Consider the following 14,818-nt stretch of genomic DNA (forward strand, 5'->3'; position numbering starts at 1 on the left):
GAAGAAGACAGAAGAAGAAGCAGAAAGAAGACGAAGAAGAAAGAGAAGAAGAGGAGAGAAAGGAAGGGAAGAAGAGAAGGAAGGAAAAAGAGAAAAGGCTCCCTCTCCCCCTCCTCCTCCCTCTCCCCCTCCTCCTCCTCCCTCTCCCCCTCCTCCTCCCTCCCCTCCTCCTCCCTCCCCTCCTCCTCCCTCCCCTCCTCCTCCCTCTCCCCCTCCTCCTCCTCCCTCTCCTCCTCCCTCTTCCTCCTCCTCCTCCCCCTCCCCCTCCTCCTCCTCCCTCTCCTCCTCCCTCTCCTCCTCCTCCCTCTCCCCTCCTCCTCCCTCTCCCCCTCTTCCTCCTCCTCCTCCCCCTCCTCCTCCTCCCCTTCTCCTCCTCTCCTCCTCCTCCTCCCCTCCTCCCTCCTCCCTCCCCCTCCTCCCCCTCCCTCTCCTCCTCCTCTTCCTCCTCCTCCTCCCTCTCCCCCTCCTCCCTCTCCCCCTCCTCCTCCCTCTCCCCCTCTTCCTCCTCCCTCTCCCCCTCCTCCTCCTCCCTCTCCTCCTCCTCCCCCTCCCCCCTCCTCCCCTCCTCCTCCTCCCCTCCCCCTCCTCCTCCCTCCCCCTCCCTCTCCTCCTCCTCCCCCTCCCCCTCCTCCTCCTCCCCCTCCCCTCCTCCTCCTCCCCCTCCCCCTCCTCCTCCTCCCTCTCCCCCTCCTCCTCCTCCCTCTCCCCCTCCTCCTCCTCCCCCTCCCTCTCCTCCTCCTCCCCCTCCCTCTCCTCCTCCTCCCCCTCCCCCTCCTCCTCCTCCCTCTCCCCCTCCTCCTCCTCCCTCTCCTCCTCCTCCTCCTCTTGTGTGGAGAGGTACTGGGGACGGAACCCAGGAGCACTTAACCACTGAGCTGCACCCAGCCCTTTTTATGTTCTGAGACAAGGTCTCCCTTAAGTGGCTGACACTGGCCTTGCACTTGGGATCCTCCTCCTCGCAGTGCCTCCAAGTGGCTGGGATCCCAGGTGTGGCTGACCCACCTGGCTCACCTTTGGGGCTGACCTCAGCGGGCTCTTGGCCCCTTCCCCAGGGCCCTGTTGTAAAGGAGTCTGGTCTCACACACTGTTTCCGGCCCACAGCCCACACTTAGGAGCTCCTCTTGAGCCTTCCCCGGGTGGCAAATATGAAGGGGGCCGGGAGCATCTCTGCAGACGGAGGCGCTGGTTGCTGCCCTTCCCAGCGGAGCTGTCCTGGGCCTCAGGCGGTCTGCGGGCGCCGGCTCCGGGTTCCGCCTGGCATTGCCTTTTCCTTCCTTCATGGGCACCTGGCTCTGCTGGTGCTGAGCACTAGGTCTGAGCTGGCATCACATCCAGGGGGGAGGCTAAAGCACCTTGGCCAGGAGAGAGGCCCGCAACTTGGGAAGTCGCCAGGGCTCAGGGGCATGGTGACACGTCCCTGGGGGCAGCTGTCAGGCCAGGCGTGGAGGATGGGAGAGGCCGGCTGGAGCTGTGAGGTTAGGGGCAAGTGGCCTTCCTCCCACCCTGGACGGTTGGTGTGTGCATGTCCCTCCTGCCTGGACCCATGCCCAGCTGGTGAGGCCACAGTGAGACTGGCAGGTCCTGACACCAGGGTCGGTTTGCCCAGCCCCAGCCTCTGCCAGGTTCGCTGCCTCCACCAGAGCACAGGAGGCGCTGAGAAGGTGCTTCTGCCCTGTCCCTGCCAGCACCGACACGACCCTGCTCCGGCAGGCTGAGTCTTTTCGGTTAACCTATTCAGCCAGGGACTGGGAAAAAATCAGTGGAAGTATTTACGCTCTAAATAATTTTTGAGGAAGATGATTTTTAAATTTCAATGAATGCCATAAAGACCTTAAAGCAGAAAAAGACGAACGTGGAGATGAGATTGAGGAGAGCAAGGTGCTAGGAACAAGCAGGAATGGGGAGACTACGGGAGAGACCTAGGGCGTCCCCAGGCCTGCTCGGCGTCCCTCACTGGGAGCTGTCCCTGCTGCCCTGCGGGGGTGCCACTGTGAGGCAGGTAACTGAGGATGCCCGGCCCTGGTCATTCCGAAACTCTTCAGCGTCTTCTGAAAAGACGCTGTGGGGGAGTCCATGTGAGTTTTCATTAAGTGACACAAAAAGTGTCCTATGACCCGGCTGGGCCTCCCTCATCCCAAGGGCGGGGGCCCCATGTGCTGCAGAGTGTGGACATTCACGAGCAATCGAGGGACCCCTCAGACACGGAGGCCCCTTGCACACCCGGCTGGAAGGCCGTCTTGGACGGGGCCTCTGGTGCCGCCCACAGGAGGCCTCCAGCTCAGCTCCAGGCTTCGGAAGCTGGGGGTTGTTGGAGCGCACACTTCAGGCCGCGGCGGCTCGGTCACAACAGGAGCCCGGACGACGCGCTGCAGACTGAGGTGCTGAAGCGCTGTGGGAGCTGTCTCTTCCACACATGTGAGCCAGTGACTGCCAGTGACCGCCAGTGACCCCCAAGGCGGGGGTGTTTAGCCAAGGTGCAGGTGTGGCCCCATGAGGGCAGAGACGCGGGTCCTCCTCAGCTGTGGGCACGGCGTCCTCCCATCTGCTGGCCGCAGAGGACGCACTCAGGCCTCTTCTCTCACAGGCAGCGAGATGCTGGCAAAATCAACTACATGTACGCTCAGTACGTCAAGAACACCATGGAGCCGCTCAATGTCCCCGACGTCAGCAGAGACCAAAGGCTGCCCTGGACGGTGAGTGCCTGCGGGCCACCGAGGTGGAGGCTGCTGCCGTCGCCTGCCCTGCCAGCCCTCCCGGTGGGCTGGCGCTCCCCGGTTGGTGAGGGAGGACGCACAGTCGTGGGGAGTGGCTGGCCTGGCTCTCTCTGTGCTTTCTAGTTGTTTAAAGGAATGTGACCAGAGGCTGGATGCCAGGCCGGCAGCCGCCGTTGCCCCTACGGCGTGCTGGGCTCCTCCATTTTACTCGTAGACGTGAAGCTCCTCCCGGTTCCGACTCCTGCAGTTGGTACCCTGCCATGGTCCGCTCCCTGTGGGGACGCAGGTGTCTTTGGACAGCAAAGCACAGGGACCTTTCCTTGATGTGGGTGGCTCTGTCATTGTGTTTGAGCAGGGCATGTGCTCTGAGAGAGCCGCCCATGTCCTGTGCCCTTGCCCAGCTGGGACACCTGTCAGACCGGCCACTCGGGCAGCAGGCGCAGGGGAACCACTGAGCCGGATGGTGGGAGGCAGGCCGACCCGGGTGGGCAGAGCGTGTGCACACTGGTCTTCACCAGGGCGGTGGATGCTGAGTAAACCTTGCTGCAGAGCGTCAGGAGTTACAGTGTCGGGACACCTGGTAGGCCACCTTAATGAAGGCCTGGCTGCTGCTGTGGGTCTTACGGCCACCCGCGTGTTCCGCTTCACGTTTGTCTCCTGGCTTCAGGTGAGGCTTCTGCCGGTGAGCTGGCCTCCTGTCACGTGGGCTGTTCCTTTCTGTCTTCATCTAGAAGGAAAACACAGGAGCCGTGAGCCAGCAGCGCATTACCAGTTTGCTCTGTACCCCCATAAAAAATGGGAAGAAGAATAAAGTCATAGGTAAAGTCTTTCTGCTAACCTGTACTCTGCACTTGCTCTTTAAAATGTGTTTCCAACTCCTTCTTTCGGGTATAAATTTAAAGAATAAATTGTCTAAAAGAAGCTATAAAAATTGGAATGCTAAAAGCCTTTTGAGATACTTGTAAGTTGGTGAATGCCAGCAGATATATTTGTTAGGTATTTTATTAACCACAACTGTCTTTGCCTGGGCACAGTGGTGCATACCACTTCTGGCTGCTTGGGAGGCTGAGGCAGGAGGATTGCAAGTTGGAGGCCTGCTTGGGCAACTAAGCCAGACCTAGTTTCAAACTTTGAAAAATAAAAATAAAGGGTTGGGTGTAGCTCAGTGGTAGAGCACTGCAGGCTTAATCCCCAGTACTAAGGAAAAAAAACAGATTTTCGTCATTATTATAATTCAATTTCACCAGAATTTTTTGTTTGAAAGTGGTGTATTAGAAGTTGGCAATGTGTGCTGTAATCTTGCTCCCTGGGTTCTGATTTTTTAAATATGTAGTTCAGTCATAGGTTGTATTCATTTGTTCATTCAGTAAGTATATTTTGAGCTATACACTGTGCTAGCACTTGGGATAGATCAGGGAGCAGAGCAGAAATCCCAACCCTGGGGACCCTATATTGGCACATAGAGGTTCAGGATGGTGGAAGAATGTGTTCTCAAAAGTGCATGATGCCTCCTGTTTTCAATGACATTTCCTTGGTATTATAGGTCACATTAAGTATAGGGCAGAGGGCATGTGACTTTACATGCCAATCCTCATGACTGACTTGGGAAAAAATCTCCCTGAGAACTTGGAAATAAAGGTAGACAAGTGCCTTCTAAAGATTAAACTTTAGAATTCAAACCCTAATTGAAGCAACACTTAGATAAATCTACCTTGAAAAGTGTGAATAGTTTTGAGTTGCAAGACTTGGCTGGGATTGGGTTAGAGCAGAGTCTCGGCAGAAGGAGGGAGGGGGGCGTCCGCAGGAGGAGGGGTACAAGGTCAGCTTTGGAAGTGCTTGGCCGGGTCGAGGGCCGGGGAGAGCCTGTCCTGGGCTCCTGTGTTCTGACCTCACACACACCACTGCTTGGGGGAGCAGGAGGGGGTAGGGGCAGCCTGTGGCGTCCTCGTCCTGTGCCATGAACATCCCCTTCGTCTGCCAGAGGGTAGAATGCAGTGTCCTGTGCCGCAGTCTGGCTGGGCACAAAAAACTGGGAGGTCACGAGCCACTTGTAGGTTCAAACAGGAACTACTTTATTGCCCCAACTCCACGGGAACTCAACCGGAACTCAACGGGAACTCTGCGAGAACTCAAAAGTGGCGGGCACCGGAGGTAGCAGGAGCCGCCTTACTGCCTGACAGCAGAGGTTTATGTACACAACTGAATACACAGCTGGCTTCAATTTAGCATCATCCAGTTACAGCAATCAGTCATCATCTTAATAATTACACACAGCTTAACTTAATTATCACCATCCCAATGGCTTGCTGGCGTTACTTCTCAACCACTCCTTCTGGCAAAGTGCCGGGTGCCATCTTGACTCGGCTGTGGCTCTCAACAGTCGTGTGCCCTGGACACACTGGTGCTCTGATGACCCCTTCCTGTTGAGCCGTGGGCTTGGCCTGATAAGGGCGGGGCCAGCCTCTCCTTGTCGTGTGCCAAGAAGGTCCTGGTTTCATAAATGAGTCTCCTGGACTTGGTCACTGTCCCGCCGCACAGAGGTGGTCTGTCCTCGGCACACTGGTCTGCTGTCTAGCCCGGGTGGGAGTCGGCCTGTTGAGCTCATGTTGCCCGCCTACTGGGAGCTGCTGGCCGCTGCCCCACTGCCATGCTTGGAACACGGCAGGCCAGGAGTGTGACTCTCCTCGGGCCACTGTCCCCCAGACCTCCACACAGAAGAGGGCGAGGCCTTAGGAGGGACGCCAGGGCAGGGTCACGTGGTGGCCGCAGGCCAAGGGGAAGGTCAGCCGTCTTGTGCCTCCTGGGAGCCTGCAGGTCGCGGGAAGCTGCCTGGGACCTGGGGAACGTGGGGTGGGCCGCAGAGGAGCCTTGTTTGCCAGCCAGGTGCCCGCTGCCCGGCCGCTCCTGCACTCCGCCCAGTGGTCCTGGAGGAACTGCAGGGCTCGGCCTGGGAGGGGGACCCCAGCAGGCCCCCGCTCCCTGTCCCCTGGAGTGGTCCTGGGCGGGCCACACACCTCTGAGGAGGGGACTCTGCAGCCCTCAGGTCTATTCGGGACTCACGCCTGCCATCCTGCCCCTGTTTAGACAGAGAAGCAAAGGGCTTTAAAAGCAGCAGCGCAGTCCGCCTGGCCACACCGCCGGTCAGTCTGCCCAGAGTGAGCGAGCCTTGGTTTCCAGGGGAAGGTTCCCTGTAAATGAAATAACAGATCACTCAACCTCCTCTGTGTGGCTCGGAGGGCAGGAGACGCCTGCGTTGTCCCCAGTGTGAGGAGGAAATGGCCCTGCTGTTTTATGAACTAAGGAGACCAGAACAGGATTGGAGTCTGGGGCACCCTCATTCCTGCGGATGCCGCGTGGAAAGCCCGTGGCCCGGGTCTCTGCCCGGCCTCTGGGATCCGAGGGCCCGTGGAGCTGCTGCAGAGCAGAGCACCCACTAAGAGGTCTAAACCTGAGCGTCACACCGCCACATGGCCATGGCTTGGCCGAGGAGAGCCGACCCGCATTCGTCACCCGGTGTGCTGGAAGCTGGCTGCCACCGTGCTCCTCACGACGGCAAGTCCCTGTGTGACGTTTCCCCCTCGGTCACTGACTGCCGGGATCTCACAGGGAGGCCGTACCCAGGAGGGAGCCTCATGTACAGAAGTGCATCTGCAATGTCACCTGGCCATGGGTCACCCCACACCAGCCCTTGCTCCATGGTCAGCGACCCGGGACTACTGGGGCACGTCTGTTGGCCTGTGGGAGCTGCCCAAGCTCCCTGCTTTACCACGCTGCGGAGGATGCCGTGCTCAGCCCCCAGACCTGCGCCTGCCGAAGTGCTCCCTGCAGGCCTCCGTGACGCGCCCATCTTGGTCTGTTGGTGTGGGCTTCAGATGGTGACTCTTGGGGTAGGTGACCTCTCACCTGTGTGCCTGTGTGAGTCCCAGGCATGAACGAGATTCTCCAGTTACCAGGTGAGAGTGTCACTTCACTGTGTCCCTGTGTGAGTTCTGTCCCGGCAGGTCACACACGCTTGTTTGCTGGTGACATACCCGCTGATGTTTCCTGAGGCAGGTGGTGTGCAGCCCTGGGCCGCCTTGTGTGTTGTTGCTTGTCACCAAAGTCCCCAGTCTTCCTGGTGAGAAAGTTGTAAATCCTGCTTAGTTCCAGTGCCACCGGGGCTAGAACTGCAGGGCAGAAGAGCTGGAAGAAAACAAAGGGAAGGTGATGGCCCGATTACCATGCAGCGAGCCGCACAGCCAGCCCACAGCCAGCCCACAGTCAGCCCACAGCCAGCCCACAGTCAGCCCACAGCCAGCCCACAGCCAGCCCCACAGCGACCCCACAGCCAGCCCACAGCCAGCCCACAGTCAGCCCACAGTCAGCCCACAGCCAGCCCACAGTCAGCCCACAGCCAGCCCACAGCCAGCCCCACAGCGACCCCACAGCCAGCCCACAGCCAGCCCACAGCCAGCCCACAGCCAGCCCCACAGCCAGCCCACAGCCAGCCCACAGCCAGCCCCACAGCCAGCCCACAGCCAGCCCACAGTCAGCCCACAGTCAGCCCACAGCCAGCCCACAGCCAGCCCACAGCGACCCCACAGCGACCCCACAGCCAGCCCACAGCCAGCCCCACAGCGACCCCACAGCCAGCCCACAGCCAGCCCACAGCCAGCCCACAGCCAGCCCCACAGCCAGCCCACAGCCAGCCCACAGCCAGCCCCACAGCCAGCCCCACAGCCAGCCCACAGCCAGCCCCACAGTCAGCTCTCAGCCAGCCCACAGCCAGCCCACAGCGAGCCCACAGCGAGCCCCACAGTGAGCTCTCAGCCAGCCCACAGCCAGCCCACAGCCAGCCCCACAGCCAGCCCCACAGCGACCCCACAGTCAGCCCCACAGCCAGCTCACAGCCAGCCCCACAGCCAGCCCACAGCCAGCCGCCCAGCGAGCCCCACAGCCAGCCCACAGCCAGCTCACAGCCAGCCCCACAGCGAGCCCACAGCCAGCCCCACAGCCAGCCCACAGCCAGCCCCACAGCCAGCCCCACAGCCAGCCGCCCAGCCAGCCCACAGCCAGCCCCACAGCGAGCCCACAGCCAGCCCACAGCCAGCCCACAGCCAGCCCACAGTCAGCCCACAGCCAGCCCACAGCCAGCCCACAGCGACCCCACAGCCAGCCCACAGCCAGCCCACAGCGACCCCACAGCCAGCCCACAGCCAGCCCACAGCCAGCCCCACAGCCAGCCCACAGCCAGCCCACAGCCAGCCCCACAGCGACCCCACAGCCAGCCCACAGCCAGCCCACAGCCAGCCCACAGCCAGCCCCACAGCCAGCCCCACAGCCAGCCCCACAGTGAGCTCTCAGCCAGCCCACAGCGAGCCCACAGCCAGCCCACAGCGAGCCCCACAGTGAGCTCTCAGCCAGCCCACAGCCAGCCCACAGCCAGCCCCACAGCCAGCCCCACAGCGACCCCACAGCCAGCTCACAGCCAGCCCACAGCCAGCCCACAGCCAGCCGCCCAGCGAGCCCCACAGCCAGCCCACAGCCAGCTCACAGCCAGCTCACAGCCAGCCCCACAGCGAGCCCACAGCCAGCCCCACAGCCAGCCCACAGCCAGCTCACAGCCAGCCCCACAGCGAGCCCACAGCCAGCTCACAGCCAGCCGCCACGAGGAGCCATCTGCAGGAGCCGGCCAGGGAGACTGCCCAGGAGGCCTGGTCGGGGACCGGAGCACACCTGCCCAGCACTGAGGGATCCTTACGGGCAGGAATACAGGCCATTCTGATAACCCGATGTACACAAGATGGGCCAAGGCAGAGTCGGACGACAGCGTGGACAGGACACTAGGAGAAAGCCCAAGTGTTCAGGGACATGGAGCCACAGCCGGCCCCCAGAGACTCCGAGGAGATGAGACTGGTCAGCACTGGGGGGTTCAGAGAGGATGCGAGCACGGGCGACTGTGAGCAGGCCTCCCACCCAGAGGCTGAGGAGGGCGCTGGAGGCTGCGGAGGCCCATGGGGACAGGGCAGCGGAAGGACACGGGGAGGGGCTGACGGAGGACATGGAAGGACATAGGGGCGGGGCTGAAGAAGGACATTGAAGGACATGGGGGAGGGGGTGCAGGAGGACATGGGGGAGGGAAGGACATGGGGGGTGGAAGGACGTGGAAGGATGTGGAAGGACATAGGGGCGGGGCTGAAGAAGGACATTGAAGGACATGGGGGAGGGGTGCGGGAGGACATGGGGGAGGGGCGGCGGGAGCTCTGTCGGGGACAGAGTGAGGCTCCAGACAACCTGGGCACACTGAGGACCCTAAGGGATCCCCCGAAGGCCACTGACGAAGCCATGCTCAAGGCCGTTCCAGGCTAAGCTGCTGGGAAGTCTGACAGTGTGGCCCAAGGAGATCCCACGGAAGGAGGCATGAAGCCCAGGGGGACCTGAAGGAGGCCCCGCAGCTCTGCAGTGACGTGGGTGGGAAGTGACAGGGAGCCGCTCGGAAGTCCTGGCAAGAACCAGGGTCGGTTGTCGGCTGCGGAGGATGAACAGGGAGGACACAGGCAGACCAGCTTGTCGGAGAACAGTGCTGCAAAGCTTCCCCCGACAAAGCCCGGCGAGCAACCTGGGCAGGCGCACAGACGTGCCATCGGCAGCAGGAGCACCGAGTTCGAGTGCAGTGACCTCATCTCTAAGACGCTGACTCTCCCAGGCTAGATTCACAGCGAGGTCAGTACCTGTCCCTGTGAGGTATTGATCGACATCCACAACAGGCCATCCGGGAGACCCACGGGAACCAGAGTTGGTGGACCAGGCTTACCCTATGGGCTCTTCCCCCGGCGTTGTCGACGTCACACCCAGTGACTGTTACCTGTCAGCAGACAGGGCAGGACTGATGGGAGGAGAGGGTGGAGGTGCAGACCCCGCCCGGAGTGTGTGCTTGTGCTGCTGAGGCAGCAGAACACACCTCATTGCTCACAAGAGGCCATGCGTTGACAGACATTTTATTTATCTCCATGAATGGAAAAAAATGAATTCAGTAAAATATGAGGAGCTACTGATTGTAAGATAGCTTCAAAAGTATTTCAGTGCAGAGAAAGCACGCGTTTGAAACACGGAGATGGGTATCCTCAGTACTTCCCACGGTGCCTGTCTGGTGGAAACCGGAAGAGGTTTTTGTTTTGTTTTTTTGTTTGGTTTGGTTTGGTACAAGACATTGAACCCAGGGGCACCTGACCATTGAGCTATATCCCAGCCCTTTTTATATATTATTTAGAGACAGGGTCTTCTAAGTTGCTGAGGGTCTCCCTAAATTGCTGAGGCTGGCTTTGAACTTCCGATGCTCCTGCCTCAGCATCCAGAGCCTCTGGGATGACAGGCGCGTACTACCGCTCCCAGCTAGAGGTCTTATCCTACACCCAGACACAGAGTGAGGAGGATCTGGCGATGTGCTTTACCCAAGCCCAGGCGGCGGCAGCCGTGTCTCCTGGAGACACCCAGCTCAGGTCCCCATGGTCGGCTCAGGGGACACTGTCCTGACGTCGACGCAGGCTTCCATTCCCCCAGGCTTGGCTTTCCAGGAGGGTCAGGACTTGGACGGTGCGGCCAGATCTGCCCTTCTAAGTACATCATGGCTTTATCCGTGGAATCCGAGGGGTCTGCAAACCTGCCTCTCCCAGGTGCTCCGGGGCATCCCGGGACCTCTGGGTGCTGTGTGAGGCTGCTCTTTTCCTCACCCTTTCTGAGTGCTGTTGCGTCCAACTCCAGGTCTGGGTGAGGAGGGCTGTCTGTGTGACCCAGAATTCCAGGCTGCATCAGATCGTCCCTTGGCAAGTGCTCAAAGATCCAATTAGTTTCTAAAGGACAGATCGTCTTGGGGGACTCGACTGATCTAATTCCACACTGAGCTGGAGGAGAAGCGTCCTCCGGGACTCTTGATCGCAGCAGCGGTGTGTCGGGACAGCTTGGGCTGCCCTCATGGACAGGTCTGGCCTGCTTTCCGAGCTGCGGTGGTGGGGGGATGCAGACTGGCCAGGAGAACAGCAGAGCACACCCGCAGGTGCTGCGTCGGCCCGGACCTGACGGCGGCTTCCCTCTCGTTCTCACAGGGGTTTGCCAGCTCGTCAACAAGAGGGACGAGAGCACGGGCGAGGCCAGGCCTTTCAGCCGCAGCGACGAGCAGTTCCTCGAGGCCTTTGTCATCTTCTGTGGCTTGGGCATCCAGAACACGCAGATGTACGAGGCGGTGGAGCGGGCCATGGCCCAGCAGATGGTCACGTTGGAGGTGGGCCAGAGCGCAAGCCGCCGCTGCACACCGGTCCTCGGCCTCCGTGGAAGCCAGGGAGACCCACGCAGAGCTTTCCAGGACCCTGTGAGGTCCTGTGGCTGCCTCTGCTGGGACACCCTGGCTTTTCTGCAGAGCTCTCTCGGGATATGGCCGTCAACACAGGGTCTGCCACCATGGCCTGCCCCCTGCCCAGAGCTGAGCCCCCTCCCTCCGTGGGGATATGCACAAAAGCAGTATTTAAAAACCCAAACAGCAAAACTCCAAAGCACGCTTGAGCATTCAAATGAGGGAAGGAAGTCGGGGGAAAGAGGAGTGTCGGTCCCCAGGTAGACTGTGGGCCGCGCCCTCCACACTCGGATCCTGCACGTGGCTGGGGGCTGGGGACGTGGCCTCCTCAGAACAGAACCTCCACGTCGTCACTTTAAAAACTCTGATAGATGTTTTAAGTAAAATCAGTCCCTTGGTGGAAAAGGAGCTAGGGGTCTTGCGGTCAGTAGGAAGGAGTGAGCCTGGCTGTCACTGTCCCAGGGGACACTGAGGGGGGGGCCAGAGCCAGCTCCAGGCCCTCATTCTCCCTCTGGCTGAGGCCCTCAGGAGCGTCTGGGCGCCATGTCTGGGCTGCTGTGCCAGCCCTGTCCCCTGGGTGTGCTGAGTGAGCTGCAGGGACCCTGCAGTCTACGTGCGGCCTTGCCCTGTGAATTCTGCTCTTCCACTCCAAGACCTGTTCCTCCCAAATTCAGCTTCAACGTGTCAGCTTATGCAGTCTTTTTCCCTTAATTTCTGTACAGAAGCAAGAATAGCTGAAGTCAGTGTTTGCCAGCTCAGCTTCCTGTTTCCCGAGGGGAGCCTCAGAACCCCAGCTGTGGTTCTCCCTCTGCACCGAGGGCAGCCGCTGGGGTCTGGTGCTCCCAGGGGCCAGGTCACCTCCCGAGAGGTCCAGCAGGTCAGCTGACAATTGTCCTGCGCGTCTCCTGCCTGCCTGACGCCGCCCTTCTCCCTGCAGGTCCTGTCCTATCATGCCTCGGCGGCCGAGGAGGAGACCCGGGAGCTGCAGGCCCTGGCGGTAAGCCCTTCCTGCTTTCCCAGGCCCTGGCTGCAGCGCACGGGTGCCCACGGGCTCCTCCCGGGACAGCTGCCCGCGCAGGTCCTGGACTCTGACCCTGAGCCGAGCCGACTGGGCACACGCTGGACCTTCCTCAGCTCTGCTTCCTCCCGGGCAGAGTCACCGACCTCGGCGCAGCCCCAGGACGGCTGGCTTGGCGGCACTCGAGACTCTGGCTTCCAGCCGTGGCCGCAGTCTTCCATCCTGCTTAGGCCAAGGCCCAGCTCCGTCTTGTGGGGCCGTCATCTGACAGGCTCAGTGACACGAGGCCTTCACAGTCTGCCGTGTGGCTTCCGCTTCTGACCCCGCGGCTGGGCCTGCTGTGTGGGAAACTGATCCACACAGGCCAGCGCGCTGAGCCCAGGGGGAGACGAGCGCGGACACCCTCGGGGCACGCCCTGCGCTCTGCCCGACTCGGCACGGCCTTGGTGGGGACCTGGAAGTCTGCCCACTCCGCCCCTGATGTTAAGTCCGTGCACATGACAGAGAGGGTGACGAGCTGCCTGGGAATGGCCAGTGAGCAGCATCACCACGGGCTGGGCCTTCTGCCCGGCTTCTCTTGGAAATGCACAGCTGGGCTGTGAGGGCCCCTGGAGCCAGGGGAGCAGGAGACTGGCGCTAGGCCACACTGCGTGAGGGAGAGCGGGGACTGCAGCCCACTGGCACAGCACCCCGCGTCGGCAGGCAGGAGGCAGTGGCACTTGCAGGTTGGGCACCCCGTGAGTGGGAGCGAGTGGCCAGGAGCAGTGCCAGAGGCTCAGCTGACTTCTCTGGAAGGAGGGCATCTTGGGCCTGGTTCTGGGTGGCACTGGCCCTGTCTTGTGGGTGCCCTATTAGCATTGGACTTAGTGGGCAGTTTTCCCCTGCTTGCAAGGCATGTGGTCTGGAGGTCATTGCCCACTGGCAGTGCCCAGCTGGCTGGGCTGCTTGCCTCCTCCTCCTCCAGTGTGGGCCGTGGGCTGGGACTGCCCCTTGGGAGGACACAGCAGGGTGCTGGTCCCAGGCTGCTGGTTAGCAGAACTAGGGAGGCCAAGTCACTCTGCCGCCGTGTCCACATAAATAAGAACCAGCAAGTGGAGGAATTTATAAAGATAACGTTAAAAAAGTGAGCCCCCAGCATACCAAACTCTGCCTTTCACTTCGAAAGTAGGACTGTCTTTCAAAAGAATCTGAAAACCATTTTCTCAATTATGTTTATAATTTTAGCAAGAGAGAAAATACTCTGGAATAGCTGGAAATTGCTGTATTGTGTATTGTTCCAAGCCATCTGTTGTTCCATTGGGAAGGTGGCTTCTGGCAGCTGCAGCGGGGAACTCAGGGTCACAGCACTTGCAGGGCAAGCAATTCATTGAAACCCATTGAAATTCAGCAACTGGCTTCCACTCGGCTGTCACTCCCTGCGTGAAACTCCTCTGCAGCCCGACCTCACAGGTGTCTGCCCCCCACATCAATTGCCAAAATTGCTGTCTCCATGACATCATTGGTCTCACTTTAAAACCCAAAAGCAATTGAAAGGCCCTCAAGTTTCCTTCACTTTTATTTTTGGAAATTTATTCTCAGGAGAATCAAACAATGTGCTGAGATATACTGCATATTCATGCCTGTGTACAGAAAGTTCTCAAGTTAGGGTGAGGGACTTAGTTGACAGGATTTTCCTTGCTGTGCCTGAGTCTTTCGAACACCTTCTCTTGGCTTAGAGGTGGCTATAGGGAAGCAGTACTCCAAGCCCAGCATTCTGATGGGCCTTGGAAAGATCCTTAGGCCCAGCGCTTGAGGTCACAGGAGGAACCCCGCTGGCTTCTTTGGTTACGAGAGAGTTAATTAGTCAGGACGCTGGGATGAAACAAAATCTTACTTGTTGTCCAGCCTTCGGGCAGCGTGGGCTGACCAGGGCCTGCCTTCTCTGTGATGGCCCTGGTTGGAGAGGCGGTAGGGGAATCGGTCAAGGCCAGCCAGGCCTGGGACCCTCCTGGAGGGGCACTTGTGCTTCAGGCCACAACTTCACTGGGGTCTGTGCAGCCACTAGAGGTGTGTCCAGAGGGAGACGGAGCTGGGGTCCTGAGAGGCCTGCTGTGCCTGAGGGCGAGAAGAGGACAAGGGGGACTGGAGGCAGGAGTCCAGAGAGGTCTGCCTCCTGACCTCCACCTTCCAGGCAGGTGGCACCGGTTCATCATGATCTGAGTTCCCAATAGCTGCTGGTGACAGTGTCGAGGTGGACCAGGGTGGTCCAGGGCAGTGGCTGAGTCAGTGCTGGTGGGCAGGTCAGGAGCTTTGTCCCCTGCTTTCAGAAAACCCTCTCTGGGGAGCTAGGCTACACCAAGAAGCAGGTGACTTACGAGGACCTGCACCTATAGCACCTCTCTCACTGCCAGTCACCTGAGGGGCTCATCTTGGAAGTCAGTGACAGTGCCTGGCTCCTTCCGACTCAGCTGCAAGGATCCAGAGCTCGCGTGGCTGCTCCTGCTTCGATGGGCATGCTCACCTTAGCCATTAGTGGTGGTGTTAGGAGCAGATGACTTCCTTCAGAAGGTTCAGAGGCAGCTTTGAGCCCTTCCTGGGCACTGTGTATGGCTGTGCATGGTCCTGTACTCAGGTAGGTCCATGTACGGAGCTGCACTGTGGCCCAGGTGTGAACCAAGTTTGGGTTCCAGGTCCTGAGCCCTGGTGTGCATGACTGTACATGGTCCTGTTCTCCTGTGGGGTCTGTGTATGGAGCTGTGCTATGGCCCAGGTGTGAACCAG

At 60.0% G+C, this 14,818-nt stretch overlaps 1 protein-coding gene across 4 annotated transcripts in view; it reads left to right on the forward strand.

The window, feature by feature from the left end:
• The window catches only part of Pde5a (phosphodiesterase 5A), a 92,377-nt gene that overhangs the window by 42,542 nt on the left and 35,017 nt on the right, over positions 1–14,818 (forward strand). For all 4 annotated transcript variants that reach the window (XM_027952323.2, XM_071614759.1, XM_071614757.1 and 1 more), the window contains exons 8-11: positions 2,585–2,693; positions 3,446–3,533; positions 10,796–10,971; positions 11,978–12,037. In XM_027952323.2, coding sequence (XP_027808124.2) covers positions 2,585–2,693; positions 3,446–3,533; positions 10,796–10,971; positions 11,978–12,037 — 433 coding nt within the window. The remainder of the gene's footprint in view (positions 1–2,584; positions 2,694–3,445; positions 3,534–10,795; positions 10,972–11,977; positions 12,038–14,818) is intronic.

The sequence above is a fragment of the Marmota flaviventris genome, chromosome 7 (genome assembly GCF_047511675.1).
Source record: "Marmota flaviventris isolate mMarFla1 chromosome 7, mMarFla1.hap1, whole genome shotgun sequence".
Lineage (NCBI taxonomy): Eukaryota > Metazoa > Chordata > Mammalia > Rodentia > Sciuridae > Marmota > Marmota flaviventris.